A 21,670-nucleotide genomic window follows, 5' to 3' on the forward strand; every position below is an offset into this window, starting at 1 on the left:
TTGAACTGTGAACAGTTTGGTGTACACTTCAGAAAACGAGAACAGATGATTGCCGATTTCATGGGCGTGCGGCCATGTGAGCCGACAAGGACAGTTCAACAGAGGAGCAATTTGAACGCGAATGTGGCGCTAGTGGTAGGCGCAACAATTTGCACTTCAAACGACGTAAAGTGACCAAAAATTAAGCAGCGAGGATGCGTGCTTGCTCATTCGTGATTATTTGGGCCTGTAATCCACATCACGGTTTAGAAAAGCTGCTAAAAATGCCGATAACTGGCACAAGAAAAACGAGTTTGCAATGTTTTTTGACCCGTTGCGGTTCAAGCGAATATATCTTTTTTGTTCTTCCTTCCTCTTTTTTTCCTTCTTGTTTTTTCTTTTTCTTTTATTGTTTTTTACTGTTGTCGGTTCGTTCCGGAGCCCTAGCTTGGAAAGCTGCTCCTGTTTAGTTTCGGTATGAATCGGAATGTGGGGGCAGAGGGAACAGTCCACCGCTCCTCGAGTTTTCACGGTGCTGGCTCTGCCCCCCGAATTTTCCCTCCATGGACCTCTTTATAAATGCCGTACTTCTCAATCTCCAACTCCATGTCCAGCAGTGCTCTCCTTCAGGTTAGGTTAGGTTAGGGCTCGCTCCCCCTTGCCGACTTCCGAGTTAGTGCGAGCGAGGTATCTCGATAATGGAAAATCTGAAACTGTGCACTAAAAACAAATGTCACCTCTGTGGATAATAATTTGAATCATACAGATGAAGGATTCATCTCATATCTAAACCGATTGCCAGCAATTCTGCTCTTTCTGTTTCTCGAAGAAAGGAAAACAGCTTCATAAAAAGAATATATCTTAGTGAATTATGCAAATTAGAATGCCAAAATACCTTGCAGATAAGGTTTTCCTCCACTCGCGTACGCGTAAGTGCGATGTACACATAGTCCTAGTTGCTTTATTTTAAAAAACATTAAAAATGGCTACGACATGCGTTTGTGGCACCCCGTTTATTTTGTTTGTGTGTGTGTTTCAGCTTGGACAAACTTTTATAAAAAAGTCACGAGAGCACGTCATTTTCACAGTTGAGTTCTACGGGCGCGTATCTTTTCCAAGAGAGACTATAATGACTGATAAGGATATGACTAATCAATTAAATTCATTAATTAGCTCTAATAAGGACGTCTTGAACAAAAGCCAGATACCGATATGAGAGACTGTCCTAGTTAAAATCCACGTTTAAAAGTTTTGAAACGCGTACGTGTATTAAAATATCAATTCCTGAATTTTGACATGCAAATGGCCAAAACCGAAACCGTGGCAACCACGTTTGGGGTGGTAGTCTTCACGGTACGGGATCTGTATGGGATACTTCTGTAAGTCAACTGCGCTCGCAACTATATTGTCTTGGCTCAGAAACCGTATCTTTCTGGAACGTAGAGAGGGAAAAAGGAATCACACAACACGAATATACTTGAAGTACTCTTCTCCTTAGGGAAGCGAGGAAGCGAAAGATTTATTGACTCTACGTTGCACTAGTGTCAGCGCGCTGAGCGGTTGAGCTGGAATTGGAATTAGAATTGAAAATGAATAAAAAATAATGATAAATATTACGAAAAAGAAAAAGAATGAAAAAAAAATGTTATCTGATCTGATCGAGCTCGGTTCAATCTGGAAATTGTTGCACCGACGACTGGCGCCACGTTCGAACTCACCTAAAATTGCTCCTCTGTTGAACTGTCCTTCTCGGCTCGCATGGCCGCTCGCATGGCCGCGCCCATGAAAGCAGCAATCAGCTGTTCTCGTTTTGTGGCGTGTGCACCAAACTGTTTGTAGTTCAAGCTACAGGTACTTAATACGAGTGGGTGATCTTCGGCAGTCTTCCTGTGGATTCGTGGGTGCATCAACAAAGATGGGCATAGCCTTCGGGATGGCTGTGTGTGTGACAGCCGGTGTCTTTCTCCGTCTGGTACGTCGCCAGACAACTGAGATCACCGTCTGTGCGCGCTCAGGAAGCTAGAAATCTGCCCTGATACATATACAGTAATATACACCTTCAATATACGCTAATACATATACGGTCAATAAATTGGGACTTGCTCCACGGCAATCTTTCCCGGAGTTCACAAGAGACACTGTTTGTGGATTTATGCCTTACATTTAATCTATGGTATGTCGTTCCACATCCTACCCGAATAACTCATGCCACGCAGTCAACCCTTGACTTGGTTTTGACCTCCCATCCTGAGCACATCACTTCTTTGCATGTCACTGATGGTCTCAGTGACCACAAGGCCATTTTCTAAGATATCTCTTCAAGTAGTCCAAATGTTCATAAATTCAACGATAAAACTATATACGACTATGCTCGAGCTAACTTCCAAGCCATCAACAAGGGTCTTGAAGCTCTGTATGAAAATTCATTTCATGGCATCTTGCCTCACTCCATTGAGGATAACTGGTCCCTCTTTCGTGACAACATAAACTACCTTACCGAGTACAATGTTCCAAAGATAAGAGTGAAATCTTATGATCACAATCCTTGGTTCACGAAAAGTCTTAAAATTTTGCTAACCAAGAAAAAGCGTTTATTCAGGAAGGCATAGCGTCTTGGCGACGACGTATCATGGGCTAAATTTCACTACTCTGAACGGGAATACAGGCGCTCGATCAAGGAAGTGAAACATAAGTTCTTTACCTTCGACCTCCCGTCTCTCTTGACGAATAAACCAAAGCAATTTTGGAAAATTTGATCTCCACCAAAACCCCACCTTATCAGTTTAACTGACACCCGCCGATATCACATTGACCCGACCAGACTGTTACAAATATCTTGGAATACACCTTTCCTCAAACCTAACTTGGAACGAGCACATCAACTACATAATAACTAACGCTTCTCGCTCCCTGGGCTTTGTTAGACGCACCCTCAGGTTGGCGCCCTCCATCTTAAGCTCCTAACCTTCACGGCTCTTGTACGAAGGAAGCTGGAATATGCATCACCTATTTGGGACCCTCCCCAAAAGTATCTCTGCGACACCATAGAAGCCATCCAGAGTCCGGCTGCCCATTTCATTTCCAACGACAACTAATTCAATACTTCTGTAACCGCTTTAAAATCAAATCTTAATCTCGACTCACTGGAACATCGTCGCCGTCTTGCCAAGTTAGCTCTTTTCCATAGGTTCTTTTTCATCTTGTCAACGCACCAATCGCCCATCATCCGCCCGAGTGTCATTTTTCCTCGCATCGACCACACTAATAAGGTCACACGCTTTCATTATAATACCAGTGCATTATCCAGATCATTCTTTTGTTCAACTGCCATCGAATGGAACAACCTCTCATCCACTCTCGCAACTATTATCGAGCATACAGTATTTTGTAACACCGTCTCCCGTTCACTCTACCCACAAGACCACCACGCTTGTATGTCAGTTGCTTTGAAATTTTTCACCTCCCCCTTATCATATTTGTTAATTATCTGTACTTATGTGAACCAACTCCCTGTTTCACGCTTTAATACTTGTTTTCATATAAGTTTGTACTGTCGTCGTTTCTTTATTTTCCTGTTTACTTACTGCTAATTGTGTTCTTCTTTTTTGCTTGGTTGGTTGTTTCTATCAAGTTGCTGTAAATGTATCTCCAGTTCCCACCCCCCATGTAATGTCCTCCAGACCCTCGGGGTTCTCGAAATAAATAAATAAATAAATTTGAATGTTATACTACTGTGTGCAACTAGCTTCTGATGCAGGTCCACGGTCTCGTCATGATACAGTCAGGAATACTGCGACACACTTGATTGAAAGCATTGCTGCGAGTTAGCTTGTTTCCCGACTGATTGTGCGCTGAACTGAACTTGCATTTTTGTCAAACAACTTCAATATAATGCAGTCGTAGAGAGATAGTTTCCTTGGTTTTGTGGAATATTGTGCTCACTTCATCTGCTTTCTCTTGGGCCCCGTTTGGGCTATCGCGGCCTCAATGGGGGCCCTGACACACGGTTTGGGAAACACTGAGGCATACTGTATGTTGTTACATGTGACACGTTGTAGTGTACTGAAGCCAGCTTCACTGTTGTATCGTTTCTTCGCGTGGTTACTTCTTCAACGTTACTTGAATGAGGAATGCGGAGGATGAGGAAATGTATGCCTTGCATGTTCTGGATGTGCTCTAATTGCTGACCCCTGCTGTTGGGCTAAAATTCAGCAACTACACAAAAAGATTAACAAATACAGAACAGGAGACAGAAACACGGACACAATGACATGATTGAGATCATGATATGCTGTCAATTTTTTTCTGTGTCTCTGGTTCTACATCTTATGAACATGTGTCACATTGCCAACACCCTTTCCCTCTACCTACGAAGAGAGCCTCTCAGTAATAAAAATGCAGGTTGTCAAATGCACGTAAGCAGTGCTTACGTTTTTTGGGGTCTTCGCTCAGCTAATGTTTATGGCAGAAAATGCTCCACAGCCACAAACTACATTGTAAATTAGCACTGCAGTATGTTTATCGTCACACATGAAATTACTCTTCATAAGCGCATCCTGCAAGCTTGTTGATTCTGATGCTAATTGATCATGAAATAACATGGGGTGAAAGACACTGGAATCACATGTTGCGTCACTAGCAGTGCCGTACTCACTCAGCACTGACATCACAAGCAGTGATTTTTCACTGAAGCCTGCAACTCAATGATGTAATCCACATCTTGATTGCAGAAAAAGTAAGCACATGTCTGTTATTACTTGGTATACAGTTGAAACTTGTTAACGTGATGACGGTCATTCTCGTGGATTTTGGCAATGAAACCATTTTAGGATAAAAAAACACCTGTCAAGGTGTAAGCTGTGAAAAGTAGTGAATTGACTGAGGCATTTTAAATTGCCTTTTTTCCTTTATATTTTCAATGCTGACATACATCAGCTTGTGTAACTGTCAATCTGGGCTATTCCAGCCAAAACCAACTAGAGATGTAGCTTGCCTCTCTTAAATATCACTGGAAAAAATGGTGTGCATTTTTTAGACGATGCATATATGGAATGTAACTCATCATTTTGTTTTCATGAACAATGGGGGCACATTAAACTGTGCCGAAATATGAAGTTGTCCATTACGAGTTTCCTTCTGACATCTACATATACATCATTTGTGCGCTTTCCTTGCCTGGTGTTAGAGGGGAAGCACGGCTCTGCCATCCCAAAGGGTATGTAGAACGAGTATAAATCTGGTGACGTAGTGAGAACTCGAGAAAGGAGCACATTTGGGGTCAAGTTTACAATAAATTTCTGACAAATTAGCATTCTTGAAGGAGCCCCAGATTATTTATGGTTGTCACTGATTGCTTGTGAAGCAAAAAAAAAAAGATTTTGGGAACCTACAGGTGCATTTGCTCTTACGCAAGAAAAATGTTTCGTCAGCTCATTCATATCCCATCTGTATGACGCTGTAGCACATTTTGAACAAATTCTGCATTCTATTGTTCTGCCCAGTTCTACAGAGTAGTTGCAATCGCTGCTTCATAACAGCTTTGTCAACATTTATGATTGTTTTCACATACCTGAAGTCATCTGGAAAGTGAACAAATCTCATCATTTCAAGGGCATACCCTCTCCTATAGCATGTTCAGAATCTGCTGGCATGTGTTTTCTGTAGATCTTATAGCATCAGCTGACCATATTGGCTCAGATGATGTCAGAATGCGACGCAACAGCTTTTGGAAACAATTTATTATGATCTCGTGTGCCCTTCAACCACAACAGAAAAAAAGCCCACAGTCTTTCTTTCAGTGGAAATAGGTGTTTTTGCTGCATTAACAGAAGGTGTCTCAAATTAATTGTACCTCCTTGTGGCCTGGGTGGATCATGCCTCACTGTGCTTTATTTCCAGTAATTTCTTCTCCAACATCTCTTTGGCAGTGAGCCACAACGTATGCAGTCTTCAAGGTTTCTTTCACCCGGAAGAACAGCTTACAGCTCTGCAGGCATCAGAATATCTGCACACAATAGGGGGCTACAATCTAGCCCTATGGGTGCCAACGTTTTATATGGTACTGCGAACACAGTCATAGTACCCTATATCACGGCACAAAGCAATTATGTCAAAGTTATGCTTGTGGAGGCAAAGCCATGCTTATGGAGGGTTTTATTATGCCCTGCTGCTCAGTGTATGGCTTCCGTTTTTCGCTGGAACAAACCAATAAAAAAAATATGAGGAAAGAAATATGCCACCTTCAGTTGTCATCGACCAAGCAACCTAAGTCAATAATGGTGGTTGTTATTCACTCTGCTATTTGATTGTGTTCATGTTAATTCACCTGTTTGGTACTGTGGTACCAGCTAGCTTTCTTGTAGTAACATATATGTGGCCACATGGAGGACAAAGAGGAGGAATTAGCTAGTGTGGCGTAGGAGCTCTCACACTGGCAGCTGGTCAAAAAGAAGATGTGGGCCATACAACACATAAAACACAAACACCAGTATATTTTCAGCAACCACGTGTTCATTTGTAGTAGGTGCGGTGCATATAGCGTGTGCATGGACTGATTTTTTTTATTGTTAGAGAAATCCTATTTTTGCAGTTATAAGGGATGACAACATGTCCTACATCGGAACTGGATGTACTAATTAGGTCTCGTTTAATTGTTGGAAATGGAAGGTCGGTGCAAATGCAACGTCGGTTTCCCTATGTGCCGCTATAGTTTTCAAAAGTATGCTCGTGACCATTTAGTGCGAGGACATGGCCCCGAAATAATGGTTGTGTGAGAGTAAGTCTCGGAGCGTTCTTTTTGCCTTTTCACTTGAACGTGAGGAAGAAACAACGCTGCAGAACTGCAAGCAGCACATTTAATGTAATGTCCCGCAGGATGCAAGTTTTACAGCGATTTCATATTTCAGCACAATATTTATAAGCTGTAAAAATAGGTGCAAGGGTACCATACAATGAATTTCCTCGTACCGTAAATTTTATACCTGTTCTTGGCGTGGGTGCTTGGCATAAAGCGTGACCTGCTAATAAACGTACTTTGGGATTTCTGAATGTGAAGATCATAGGAGAGAAAGGAAGGCAAACAAATACAACAGAGGGTGCATTTCATTTCTCGCACTTCTGATTTCAGTTACTTATTGCGCTTGGTTTTCTTCAGTTCCAACATTTGACAACCAGAATTTGCACTGTATATCCACGTGAATAAAAAAGATGCAAAAATTTCTGTGAGAAAATTTCACGGTATTTAAGAAAATGGCATTCTTAGCTTCCAGGGTATTCAAAGACCAGTGAAAACAATGTGCTTGAAGTATTACGTCTAGATACATCTTTCGCAGCTTTTGCATGGCAAATCGTTGTCTAGGAAGGTGCGCTAATCAATGTGGATGTTCCTGAAATTAGAATCTTATTTCGTTACACTTTGAGATTACCGTATGCTGGTTACAAAAAATTAGGACCTCTGCTGACTCAAGTTATTCATCCGAGAGAAAATAGTTTTTTCTTGCAAACAAACAAACAATTTCTTCACATTCATATGCAGCTTATTTGCAGAAATGCATTTCGAGAGTCTGTCCAGTAATCAGACCCATCATTCCCTGCGTTAATCAGAACGTAGGCTCACAAGGAAAAACAGGCAGGTTCCGATTTCAGGATTCTACGGTTCTGAGGCTGGAACACACACAAACACATACAGACGGTATCGGAATCAGGCTTTTTCGTCGATCGTCACTTTTCAACTCTACGACTTCACAACCAAGGCAGCTGCAAGAGAACGGCGATGTTCGCGACAATGTTCATAATATAGCAGGTGTCCACCATAGCTGGAACCAACACCGGGAACTCATTTGGTGGCACGACACGAATTCAGAGTTCGACATACTCAAATTTGACAGGCGAGCAGCAGAACAAATCATTAACTGCAGTGTCAACAGAATCCTGATAGCCGGCGGAGAATACAGTAAACGACTCGTCCGGACTCGGTACTCTCGTTCCCAGCCCACCGCAAAAAGCCTCGCCCTGCGGGGAACTATTTTGAGAAGCGGGAGCCAAAAGCCTTCGCTGCTCTGAGGCTGTCGTGCCTGTCGACCAATCAGAGACGATTTATTTTGAAAGTTTGAATCTGAAGCGTTTGTATCCCAAAAGTTGATTTTTACAGCTTTATCTTTACACCGTGGATTTTTTCGTGATTTATTTCGAGGAGTTTATTCGCGAAGTTTATTTTGCGAAGTGTAAACCAGAGTGATCCCTACGGAACTACACCCTAAAATACCGTTGGTTTGCATGCATTGGGCCATAACCTCGTATTGCTAAGCAATTGTTCGAGCACTGCGAAAACCACGCGACGACGGCATGTTTGCTGCCTTCCAAAGAATAGCCGAAAAACTGAAGAAGCGAAGTGACGGAAATGACGTTGACGCGCTCGCGCCCCATGCGTAGTCAGCTAATGTCACGTGCACGGACGTAACGACACCGACAGCTTAAAGGTCAGCTATGCCGATTTCCCAATGTGTTGAAACAGTTGTGATATTCAGAACGAGCACATCCAACTGCCCCCGAAACGCACCTTCGTTTCTCAATTTTGTCTTCCTATTACGAAAATTAATTCATCAAAGAAACCAAAACAAGGCATGGGCGCAGCCATTTTTGTGACGTAGATGAGATAAACCTGCTCCATCTACGTAGATAGATAATCGTGAATCTGATTGGATGAAAGCTGAGGCTTTCTCTGACTTCCCTGGCGTCTTCTCCCGTTTGCGAGGAAATCCAGTTATGGCCACCGGCTACGATGAGCGTTTCGTCCCAGGTAATCTCGAGAACTATTGAACGATGGAAACAACAACCGCGAACTCACCTCAACATCATTTTCGGCGTGAAATTGTGATTATGTGCTCGAGAACTTCGCAGTTCAACCGTTCAGCTGCCATTCACGTCAACCCGTTTGCTGCTTTTACTACAAGTGCAGGAATGGGAGCAACAACGTGAGGGACTTGGTGATTGTTTGAGCATATACTTGCAGAGGACTGGTCTTCAAAGGCCGTATTTCTGCCCATGCACATCGTGCGATTGACACTCTTGTTACACGAGATACATATATTGTGCAGTATCATAGCGCGACTGCAATGAACAACGTAGGAATGTATCGTGACCACTCGAATTGCATTCGTTGAACCATTCGTCGGTTATATGAAAGTGCTCATTAGAGTTGCTCCGCACAAAAAGTATTGGATGTAGTTTTTTAGTGTGTTGTTTATCTCGTAGAGCGCATCGCGGCATGTAGGTCGAGAGCCCTTATACGTATTTTTTGCATGTTTACTTGAGTGTGCGTGTTGTTCTATAACACACAGGCCATATTTCATTCATAATACTTTCGCAAATAAACACATACGGGTCGATCTCATATTGCTTTTCAGTTAGGCATAGTGTCTTCAGATCAGGGTATGTGTATCCTGTTTGCTGGGCCCAACAGATGTTATTAAGGGTAGTGCAACATTTCCCACTTCTTGAACCATGCTAACATTGCCAGAATACGGAACATTACACTGTGCTGTGTATTCCACACTCAGTTGTCTCGCGACGTAAACCCCCAATTATTATATTGGGTACTCCACATGTCCAACCAGTCAGCACTTCCCATATCCTATTTTTTTTAAACATGTGCTTAACATTGCACAACTGCCACTCAAGTAACTTTGCCACCAAATTAGTCAGTGACAAAAATTATATGTACTTTATCACAAATTTAATAACCTTGGTGGAAATGGTTGATGGTGTCCTCTGCCTTGTGCGGTGCACTTCATAGCAAAATACACAATAGTCCAAATCTTTTCCTTGTCCACAAATGCCCTGTCAAAGCTGAAAGACTCTTATCAAAGTGGGGAAGCGGGCTTCCTTGTCCGGAGAAACAAATATGGAACTGCAGTGCTCAACGTAAATAACTGCATGCTCAGCAACTAAGGCTGGTGATGCCGAAGACCTAATATTTCTAGGTTAAAAGGAACAAAGGAGAAACGATCACTGCAGCGTATTAATGTTGTTCCAAAAGTACAACACCACAAAATTTGTGAAAGTCAGTTGGTGTATTTAGTTATGTTGGTCACCTCCTGCACCAATTTTAAAACGCGTTGCTACCATCCAGGACCTAAGCCTGACCTATGATCTAATAATAATAATAATAATAGTATCTATCTATGACCTATATGGACCTTCACCACTAGTTTGGTCTAGGTTTCACACGTGGCTTCTAGTGAAATTCGAAGCTGCTCTGTAGGGCTGACAGGAGACTTGCAGAGTAGAGAATTTTTTATTTATATTTTCCAAAGAACATGTAAAAAACAATGTGCTGTACCAATTGTATTCAAAGAAATACAAATATACTTTAGCTATGTGCATATTAGCAGATTACAGGTGACCGATGACACACAATGGGTGTCAAGGGTGAGAACACAAGAATACTACCACTGCAGGCACTGTCCTGAAATTCTAAGTCACCATTTGTCAGAAAGCAATGACCACGCACAGCCTAAGGATCATATTGAGCTCCTTCCATTATTCTTTTCATTGACAGTACGTTGGCTGCCATCCAGTCCATGAAAGTGACCCTTATCGTTGAAAGAACGGTTCAACAGCAAGCGAGCTGGTGATAATGTCCATGATGGTGAGACCTTAACAGGAGATACAAGAAGGGACATACACACACTATGTTGAGACATTGTGTATGTGCCTTCCTATCCCTCGTCTCAGGGTTTTTCGCTATGGACCTTCATGATGTTTCCTTCGGCAAACTTTACAAATTTTTATGTAGAATTTTGAAGGTACAGCCAGGCGCTGTTAGCAAATCACACAGTACTTCTCTTGAATCAAGAATCCATAGAAGGTACACAGTCATCTTCATCATTGCACACATCTATGGGACATGTTAATCACTTTGGAATGTCACAGACATGTCATGGAGGCCGGCACATGAGTCGTGGTGCCGAACAGACAATTATTTGTCATAGTTTAGGCATAAAAAGCAGTTTTGTCACCTGCATGTTGAGACAGATGTATCTCTACATACTTTGCCATGACACAAATATATGAAGCAACAAATGTACCCTCTACTTTATTATGGTTATTAGTCAACACTGCCAAGAATGTGGGAACACAGTCTTGTACCACCTACACTCTTCAAAATGACCTTTACACACGACACATTGAAGGTCAACGAGACTCCAGAATCATGTCCTCTCCCTCCCCATTAGCTGAAAACATTTTTCTAAAACCTTGCATAAGGGGAAGTTAGTACAAGAAACGCACACATTCCTTTTTTGAGCAAATCAGTATTCAGAGCGTTACCATACTGTGGTAGGCCTGCAGTGCATTACGTGGTACAGCACACACTGTAAAAAAAAAATTCACCGTACAACATGTCCCCCATTTTAATGACAGTCTTCTCCAGTTTTTCAAACTGCCATTTCCCATAGTGCTTTATGGTATGACACAGTATTTTTAAATCTTTACTGTAGTTTACTGGTTGTAGCAGAAAAAAGACACCACTGTTTCCGATCACAGGACGCAAGCCATAAGTGCAATACGGAAACAGTACATGCTGCTCTCTAGCAGTTGTTCGTGTTTGGACATGGTATGGTGCATGCAGGGTAAATTCCATGGTTAAAATATCCAAACGTGAACAACTGTTAGATTACATGATGTAGAATGCTCTATAGTACAGTAAAACCTCCAAAGTCGGACACCTCCCCACCTCGGACAACTCCCTATGATTTCATTGCACGGGCAGGCTCGCATTGAAACTACATGGGGACGAAATTATACGACCCTATCTTGGAAGTAGGATAGGGTTTTCCCTGCAAAGTCGGACAAAACCCTGGCCAAATTACCTCAATATCGGCACATCTTTGCACCAAAAAGACCCAAAATGAGCCACTGGCCTTGACTTTTCCCCCTTTTTCCCCCTATTCTGGTCTCAGCATTTTGCTGCTTTAGTCCAAAAACAGTCAGTCTACATTGTCATTCTTTATGTGAGCACTTGTCTTCAGTTTGTCTAGAGCCTTTGAACGAACACTGCAGCAAAGCTATGAGAAGTGGGTTGACGCTTCAGAGACAAGTCCCTGCTCGAAAAGCTCCAGAGGTAATGCCATTGAGTAGAATCTGAACGGAATTGAATATACTAAAATCAGTAATAATTATCAGTGAAGAGTGGGTAGAGGTACCACTACCAAGCACCACCACCAGGCACCACTAAGGACCTTAAATTGAAGAAGGGGAACATTTCTCCCAGCTGCGATCTCTTCCATTTTTTGTTACCGTCATATTCTGAGACGCTTCGGCTGCACCGGGGGTGTCGAACATAGGAAGGTTTCACTGTATTTATGTTCCGTGTCATGTGACCACAAACAATAAATGCTTTTGCTCATGCTGCACAGCACAGGCGAACTGAGCTGCATGTGAGGATAATAACATGAAACCCGAGGCGCGGAGGAAAAGGCATGACTTTACTGTCTCTGTGTCAGTTGTTCCATGTTGTAATTGCGTACCAGCTGACCTGTACCTGAGAATAGGTTTGATGCATTGTTCACGCACCATAGACATGCAGTATGTGGTGTGTTGTGATAGTAATGCCACTGCCAATTGAAGAATAATGCTCCAGGTGGATTGTTTCGGTACAATCTTGAACTATGCATACCAAGGGGTAGGGCATCTGCGTGACAGGTTTACCTGGAAGTAAGAATGTAAATGTTAGCTGAAGTCATTGAATAATTAACATTATCAATATACTGCTGCAGATCATACAAACAATAGCACACAAGATGCTCCGATATGTTCTGCAGGAACGTCTCTGTACTCACAATATTAGTACAGCAGCTACAGTAAGGCATAAAAGAAGTTTTTGTATACATGATACCATTTGAATGCAAAGCTTCTGCAGCACTGCCAGAACACCACGGCGGACAGATTTACCTTACTTCACCTGATAAAAAGTATGTACTGTTGCACACATGACGCTGTTTGAATGTCTCGAAAAACATAGTTTTTGACCGAAAGACATCAACTGGAAGATTTCGATTTACCTTAGTCAAAACTGAGAAAAGTATGTGCTGTTGCACACATGAAACTGCTTGAACTGCCCTTCAGCGCTCTGGAAGAACCCTTATTTGTGACCAAAATACAACAGCTGAGCCAACATTTAATTTATACCTTACTCAAAATACACAAGATGTGTGGCCGTGCATATGATACGATGATACTGCTTAAATGTACTCTGAAAGCGCTGGCACCTCAGGCATGGTTGCTCTAAGCTAGCGAGCAACAGCATAGGTATACGAACACAAGAAGTCGAGCACAAGTGATGGAATGCACTTGATCAATCAGAAAACGAAATGTCTCAGTACCAGGTGTCGCTGTTCCGTCAACAAAAACAGATGAACTTTGAAGGGGCGTCTGGTTGGCACTGGTGACAGTCTTCAGCTTGAAACCCAGACGGTGATAGTTGAGACGTGGAGTGCAAGCTTTTCGGTGGTACCAGAATGCCTGCGAAATCATTTAACAAATAAGGCAATTCCAAATCTGTACTGAGAATACACCCGCTGGGGCGTAATCTCTAAAGGATGAAGCAGTAACTTACAGATAGCGTCTTTTTCTCTTCTACGTGATGCAATTTGCAGCGCATGACTGACTTGTCTAACATTACACGTTTTACCTTTATCTGCTGCCTAGTCCTGCCCCTGCAATCTCCTGCTGCAGATAAGGTTGGCACAGCATCCCGGACGAGACATCTTCGGCTTCTTGTGAAACAAGCTGCGCATTGCTTCCGTAACATTCGTGTGAGCCAGATGAACAGATCAAATCGCTGCTTTCGAAGGCGGCACCCAGTAGGAGTTGTAACCGATTGTTGCAGTCAATAGATTTCTCTTTCGCCTTTCGGAAAATTGTGGTTTGAAACATTGGAACTGCATGCTGAAGTGTTCTTGCAGACGGGAGCAAAACGCTCACGCATTCTCGGCACGCAGCACAGAACACGAATCACACCAGGAAGTCTGTACTGGCCTAGCAAATGCTTTGCAGTCGAAGGAAGCAAAACTCACGTTCCTCGTGGGTTTAGTGAAGTCCAGAAATATACTGGCTCCGTAATAGCTTTAACGACATCGGTTCACGAAGATATACGATTGCGCCAAGGGGATAGTGTCGTTACGTTTGTTCTATTCGGTAGCCTTCTGCTTCGCTTGCCGTGTTAAGGACGGAGAAGAGGATGAGAAGGGCCGCGCGCATCGCTCGGGTTCTGTGCCTTCCCACATATCGGTATGCAGCCGAGTACGTTCAAGCTCATAACAAATACACACTGATTTAATGAACGGAGGCAGCAAGTAAACACCAGGGTGCAGGAGAGCCGATGACTAAGGGCTGACTAAATGCAGCATGGACATGACATAATAAAAGAGTTTCCACCAGAATGCGGGTTGAATCGCGTGATAACGATGGATTGGCATCGGTATACCGGGCCGCACACTCGACACAACTGAGCACATTGTTTCATATGTCAGAGGTTATCGACACATTAGCTATGTAATTGCGCTCTTATGGTTACGCAATCTCTTATTTATGCACTGTTGAGTTTGCCCAATGTATGGCGCATCTCAAAATAAAATGATACACCAGGTGTAATGCAAAACGGGATGAACATCCGCGCGTTGCCAACCCTACAGAGAGGTCTTTGGTGCACGCTAAAGTTTCACACCCTTTTGTGTGTAACGCGGGTGTCGCATATCGCACTCCCCTTTACGTGTAAAAGGTTTCAGGTGTAACGAAATACCTCTCAGGGTGTATTTCGCAACACCTTCAAACTTTCACACTTAAAGGGGTGTGAGTTATGACACACCCACATAATATCAGGAAAGATGTAACTCCTAGTGTAGCGAGTGTGCGGTTTCTTAGCCTGACTCTTAAAATACATACACCTTTTAGGGTGTAATTGGATAATTGGATGATACCCTAACGGATTCAACTTAATTTTTCGTGTAAATCGACACCCTTAAGCAACCACGTAACGTGTGCACCATTGTTTACAGAGTGAGTGTATCGTACGTATCAGGCAAAGTATATGCGTAACATGAGCATGTAATGTATTGTGTTCTTCCCACATAGGAATTCCGAAGTGGTGGCCATATTGGAACCAATATACGTTCTGACATATTTAGAGATGAATTTGAAACATGACATAATTGGGAAAACGAACCAAAGCTCACAAATAACGGCACTTCCTTTCTAAGAGAAAACAAATACTACATTGCTTGTCTTACGAGACATCTTGAAATTGAATAGCCCTGCTCGAATTCCAGTCAAAATGAAGAGCGAAGTGTGTAAGTTTAACTTGAGTATATACACCAAAAACACTGAAGTGAGGAATCGCTTGTTGTGTCAAGTTGCCATCACGATGACGTTTGTGTTTATTGTTTCTTTTGGTATGAGGACAATTTAAGACTCATTGTACACGTCATTCTATTCCACGAAAACGTCAAACACTTTGCAATGAGGTAAAATACACTTAACCCATCCCACCCTGATTACACCCTTCATACACCTTCAACACTCTAATGTAGATGTGCACCCTATTCACTCCCATTGATGAGAGGATCAGCCTCGAAGGGGCAGAATATGAGTGTGAACTGGGTGTATATCGCAAAATACACCCCTTTTACACTAGTATAGGTATAAAAGAAATACTATGTGATCTGGACCAGATGGTGTGTGTAGGCAATCGAACAGAGCCGAACATCGAAGCAAACTTCCTTAAGTGAGTCCGCCATGGTAGAACGGAATTATCAACCCACATCTAATCACTTTCGCGGTTCAGGAACCGGATTTAAAGTGCGCTTTTTAGCTGATTGGCCTCCAGGAAACATCAGACGTTGCTAGGAAATAGAAGGGACGACCTAATGATAGCAATATCTTTTTTGAGCTGCCTTTAATGCTGATTTTGCTCATATTTGATGCCATTTATGTTGATCTATGTTGAGAAGGGGCTGAGGATCACTCCTCCTGTACCTTCAACACTGGCCTGGGTACATACAGAAGGTGGTATCTAGAACTCTCATTTCCTTGCCTGCGGGGTTACTGTGTGAAAACTAGTTCAGGGAAGAAGCGATAGCAACATTTAAGGCTTGTATAGCTGTGTTTCAATCACCTGCCACAAGGATACTATCATCTACATACGTTAGTACTTTCCCAAACTTCTATCGCCCTGTCCCGAACATATAAAACAAATTTCACATAAAATAGGGGCTACGGAGCCTATAGAAATTACATATTTTTGGTTGCAAGTTTGATCGGCAAGACATGCTACCGTGGAATTTAAGTACGATACTGTGAGTTCCAAAATGGAAGAATCACGAAGGCCTGCGTTAGATTGGAAGAAAACAAGGTCGTTTTCTATAGCGTCCCTTTCAAGCATAACAGAGGTCTGGATTTCTCGAGTCAGAAACACATATATTTGTTGACGTGAAACGTCATTCTATTCGGTAAGTAGGGGTGCTAATGAAAGATGTGTGAAAGAGACAACTGACGTGTTGTTGGAAAAAAGGTCGAGGAGGACCTTTCAATGTTTCTCTTCGTTCTTCCGTACTTTCTTCGTACTGGAACTGTGCACGTTTCTGTATCTTAAGGCCTCTGATGAGTTCACTGGCTATGTGCTCCAAATCGACACGGCTGGCTTACTTGAATGCAGATGGTCTCAACTGTAGGTTACATCTAGTGCAGTCGGTCAGGAATTTCACTACATCATCTTTTTGTGCCGAAACCCGGGAACACATCTACAACGTTTACCGTCACTGTGTCTGGAACGACAAACCGACCAACTATCTACCGACTGAAGGCGGAGCGTGCTACCATACGGACCCAGATAACAAAAATCCTGAAGTCATAATGAACTTCAAACTCCAAACGCGGCGATGGATACCATTGTGCCTGATGACGACTATGTGTACAACACGGTAATTGAGTATGAGGACAGGGTCACGGAAGTCATGGCAAACATGAACTCGAAGTTATCTCAGTGACAACTGACGGATCAAGAGAACCGCAAAGCTCCGGTTCAGTGCTATTACAACGGCACACTGGAGTAAAAGCGCCAAAATTGCAGCTTTCCGAATGCAGCGGAAATTTATGGGAATGGAACGTCTTTCCGGAGGAATTCAATGTGTGGGTACATAAAAACGGACGTCTGGCCACGATATAGATGTTTCAGCATAGGCGTAGCATGCCGATTTTACCGGGGGGGGGGGGGGGGGGCGAGCCTGGCACACGATAGGGGACGGGAGAAGTCCAGCGGTGCCCGAGGCGGAAACGAAGTGACGACCATGTGCAACGTGTAATATTTATTATTTGGTTGCCAAATTCTCGGCTGGTACATGATGGCAGGTGCGTACCGGCACATTGGACGGTGGTACGGGAAAAGCCGTGAAAAAATAGCATTCTTCTAGCCAACAAATTGAAACGTGTTTTCCTTAGTAGTTGTTCGTTTGATGAACTCGTTTGCTACAGCGTTCAGCTAGCAAACTATCCCGAGCTAACTCTTTGTGGCAATGGAGCAAGGTAATATGGTTTAACCGGGCTTGTCCAGTTGTGGAACGCAAGTAAGTTTTCAGCCACCGTAGGCACGAGAAGGACTTTTCTGATGTGCAGGACGTCACATGTATGGTCAATACAATTCGAAGAAGTTGAACAACTTCTGGAAGTATCGTCCACAGTGGTTCACTTTCCTTTCCTGAGAGCAGATCTTTTACGTCCTGGAACGAAGCAAGGCTTACGGAATGCTGCTTTGCAGTGTCCAGCAGCATATCTCGATGAAGCTGAAGGCGACGTGCATCAAGATCCCCTTTATAGAATTCGCACAGATAACCGCTGTCAGTTTTTCCCACCAAGAACTTTTCGATTTTCGTCACGTGGTCCCACATTCCGGCAGGAAACCGAGTGCACAGAGACGCGTGAACCGCGTCAATTACCATGTGGAACCTCTGCCCATAATAGGCTTCCGTGGATTTAAACTCGTGTGCTTGAGATCCTTCGTCGTAACGACGTGGGCCTTGTCGCTGCCTTATCGGTAGGCTGGGGCACCCAGTCTTGAGCTCCTCAGCCGTGGCCTTCACCATGATCCAAAAGCCAGGGAATTTGTCACGGAGTTCAGCAACACATTCTTTAGCGGTCTTCACTGTTTGCTCTGTATGCCCAAACTGCAAGCTCTTCTTCTGCAGAGCAGAATTTGCGCTCTCCAGTCTCCCAAATACCGGGATCATCAGCCCGAGCATGAAATATGAATCAAATTTTCCGAGCGCTTTTGCGTAGGCACTGGCTTTTGCTCCTGTGTGATTCATTTCATCCGATGACAGAGCGAGAGGGAATTGCACTGCGAGTAGTTACTTGATACTGACCGCAGTGAGAATGCCTTCAGCGTCCACCGGACTTTACAGAATTGTCTGAGGTCCGGTGTTCCCTCGTTCTGGAACTGTTCGAACCAGCTGAGGCGCCTTGGAGATGTTTTCACAAAATTTACCAAGTCGGCGAACAATGTGACAAAGTCGCGACACACATCAATTTGCTTACACAAGTCTTGCAACACTAGGTTGATAGTGTGCGCAAGGCAGTCTACATACATCGCTCTTGGTTCAATATCATGAACTAGGGCTTGAAGTCCACCGCTTTTGCAGGACGCATTTGCTACCCCGTCGTGGCATTGTCATCGGCACTACTCAATTTGAAGATTCAGTCGACACAACACGCTTTTCAGCATTGAGAAGAGGGTGCGTGCTCTCGTATCAGCCGTCACGTAAAATCCAATAAAGACTTCTTCCACTTCAAGACCACCTTCGACGTACGTGAGGCAAAAGGATATCTGCTCCTGCGTGCTAATATCAGAGGTCTCGTCAGCCATCACCGCGCAAAACAACGCGTCCTGCACTTCTCTGATTACGGAACGGAGCATGCTGTGGGTAATGCATCTCATTTTGCAAGTCCGGCGAATTCCACTTACACTTTTGTTGAGCGACGCCCCGAGACCTGGCACATCCGCTTCCCGCAACATAAGACGCATCCTCAAGTTACCTTCATGCTCATTGTGATCGCGAAGTGACACTACGAAGCGGCCCTTGACATGCCAGAAAGCGAACGGACGACAGTACTGTTCGCTTGGACAGAACTGTACAGCGAACAGAGCCTGACGACTTGGATTCATTTGGCTGAGCTTCGGTTCCGAGAGCACAGTGGCTACGTTAGCTCCTGTGCTTGCACTTCTGAGCGCCGTGGAAGCTTCACGATGAAGAGTTGACTTCTTATGACTTCTAAATCGTTGAAGAGCTTTCTTCCAATTCTGGAAATCTCGTTCAACGAACGCAGCGTATGAGTCTTTGTCTCGCGATGTGCATGCAAGTGGATTTTTGTTGTTGTCCCTGGCAATGACGCAAATGACACAGTACACCTAACCAATGTCATAGTTTAACTGCAGGTTAAGCGCAACTGTGTTCCCTGTAGTATGGTGTTCGGGCATGTCCGTTGCACTTAGCCGCAACTTGATCAAGCAAAAACTGTCCGTCATAAGAAAAAAATGTCCCCATTATCATATAAAAAAAGAAGAAACCAAAACTAATGACATTTTACAGTCTATGTTCATTTGAACTCTTATATCATTTACTGGACACATCCATCAGATCGACCCTGTTTGTTTTTCGTTTGTTTGTTTTGCATGGCTTTTCTTCTTTGTCTCTTGAGGTTGGTTTTTCTACTGTTTTCTATTCACGAGTTCTGCAGTAGCTGACCGGAACACCTCCATATTTTTTAAAATATCAATCAATCAAACAACGTTTTACAACACTATGACAGCATATTTATTGCAGGCAAGTACATTCCTCTAAGGTGAATAATTTTACTGTCATGTTTCCCTATATGTAGGTTTTATAACTACGGTAATACGCCTATGTTTTGTTGTTGTAAGTTTTTTTTTTCTCGCAATGACCCTTTTTCAGCTTAAGTAACAAAAGCGAGAATCGCTGACATAATACATTACAGATATACATTTAATGAGGCTTTGCAAGGACAATGCACTGTCATAAAGCTAAAAAACAAACTATGCCAGCTTTCTCTGTTATGAAAAAAAGAAAATTATTGTGGCGGCGATGATTGAAAATAAGTCTACATCGAATGAAAAATATCTTTGAAGGAGGAAACATTTCCTTGAGTTTGAGGAACACACATATGAACTGTGTGTTCCTCAAACTGAAGGAAATGTTAGTTCTTTCCACAGTACACCATCTCGCTTGCACCATTTTAATTTGCTTGTCGAAGTATTTCTTGTTACATTCTGTTAACTCCTTCCTGCAGCCTCAGTACTTTTCTTTGAAACCGTCGTTCCTTTTTTCAGCTTTTGTAGCTCTCATTTCCACAGCTTTTTAGAGCTCTAGCACCTGCATCATCGCAGTCTGGTTTTTGCGCTACTTTCTCTGTGAGGTCTGTGCAGGTTCCAAACTTGTCTCTTGTTGCTCAGTTGTTTGTTCTTCATGCTGGGATGCTGCAGCAATGGTTTCCATCTGGCTGTTCGTGTACAACTGGAACCTTGAAGATACACAAGAATGTGTGAAGCATGCACTGAGACGACACATTACTGAGGAAGATGCCTCGAGGTTTCCTCTGCAGTTGCTTGCAACTCTTTTGTTTGTTTTGTCCCTCTTTCGAAGTTTATCAGGACTACTTCTAACATAGTATGCTTATAGTGCATCACATGCACATACACAAGGGATAAACATCATGCATAACAAATTACATACAATACGCATAAGCTACTGTTATTGTGTTTTCTTGCTGCGCATGAATCTCCTGACTATGGATCCCCACCCACTAGTTGCCTTGCTATTCTTTGTAGTAATATACGTATAATTACACGCAGCTTTGCCAGCACTGGCCCTCATTTCCAGCTTAGTAAATGCTTATCCATATTTATCATTTTAGTAACTTCACAATTGTTGCTCTTTTAGTTTTTACCGCCTAATAATGCTTTTACAAACTATTACATTTTTTAAGTACATGCTTGGTTCACATGAGTTCAGAACGAGCAGTGATATACTAACTGCAACACATATTCCAGCCAAGAAGACGTACAACCCCATTTCCATATCCCCTCATCATCCTGAAGCAGATCAGTGAGATGCAGAATTCCACACATCATATCAGCATACAGATTCAGATTGCAGCTGTGGTTATGCTCACCAATCATGACATCACTGTTTCTAAAGTAGTCGTTTTGTAGCAGTGCGAAACCGTGCAGTGTGGCTGTAGTTTTCATAGGTGTAGTTTCATAGGTGAAGCTGGAAATTGAAGTATGACATGTCATAAGTTGTACCAAATAGTATGAAACATCGAAAAGGACACTTAACAGCATGTACTTCATACGCGCTCGCAGGAATGCGACGAAAACGCCACTGATCGCACGGAACCATCTACCAGCATGTTGTGGTAGCTGGATAAAATAGGCGTAAGTAGCTATGACATACACAACAAGCAAGCAGAAACAAGAACTGAACTACTACAAACTGCGTTTCCTATATTCCGTCGTCATGTTTTCTATCTTAACTCGCACTTGCTTCCCGACGAAAACCGCAGTACCAGTCTCGACGCTCACTTATTGTTTCCAACGACACTACAGTAGCTGAAGTGGAGTCTG

At 43.1% G+C, this 21,670-nt stretch overlaps 1 protein-coding gene across 1 annotated transcript; it reads right to left on the reverse strand.

The window, feature by feature from the left end:
- Positions 1-17,468: 17,468 nt before the first annotated feature.
- Positions 17,469-18,335, reverse strand: LOC135393366 (uncharacterized). The gene has a single exon (XM_064623831.1). It carries the CDS (start codon positions 18,333-18,335, stop codon positions 17,469-17,471), a length of 867 nt encoding a protein of 288 aa, XP_064479901.1.
- Positions 18,336-21,670: the final 3,335 nt, after the last annotated feature.

This window comes from Ornithodoros turicata, chromosome 1, assembly GCF_037126465.1.
Source record: "Ornithodoros turicata isolate Travis chromosome 1, ASM3712646v1, whole genome shotgun sequence".
Classification (NCBI taxonomy): domain Eukaryota; kingdom Metazoa; phylum Arthropoda; class Arachnida; order Ixodida; family Argasidae; genus Ornithodoros; species Ornithodoros turicata.

Coding starts and splice junctions, on each gene's coding strand:
- LOC135393366 (XM_064623831.1), bottom strand. CDS start 18,335: ATGAATCACACAGGAGCAAAAGCCAGTGCCTACGCAAAAGCGCTCGGA.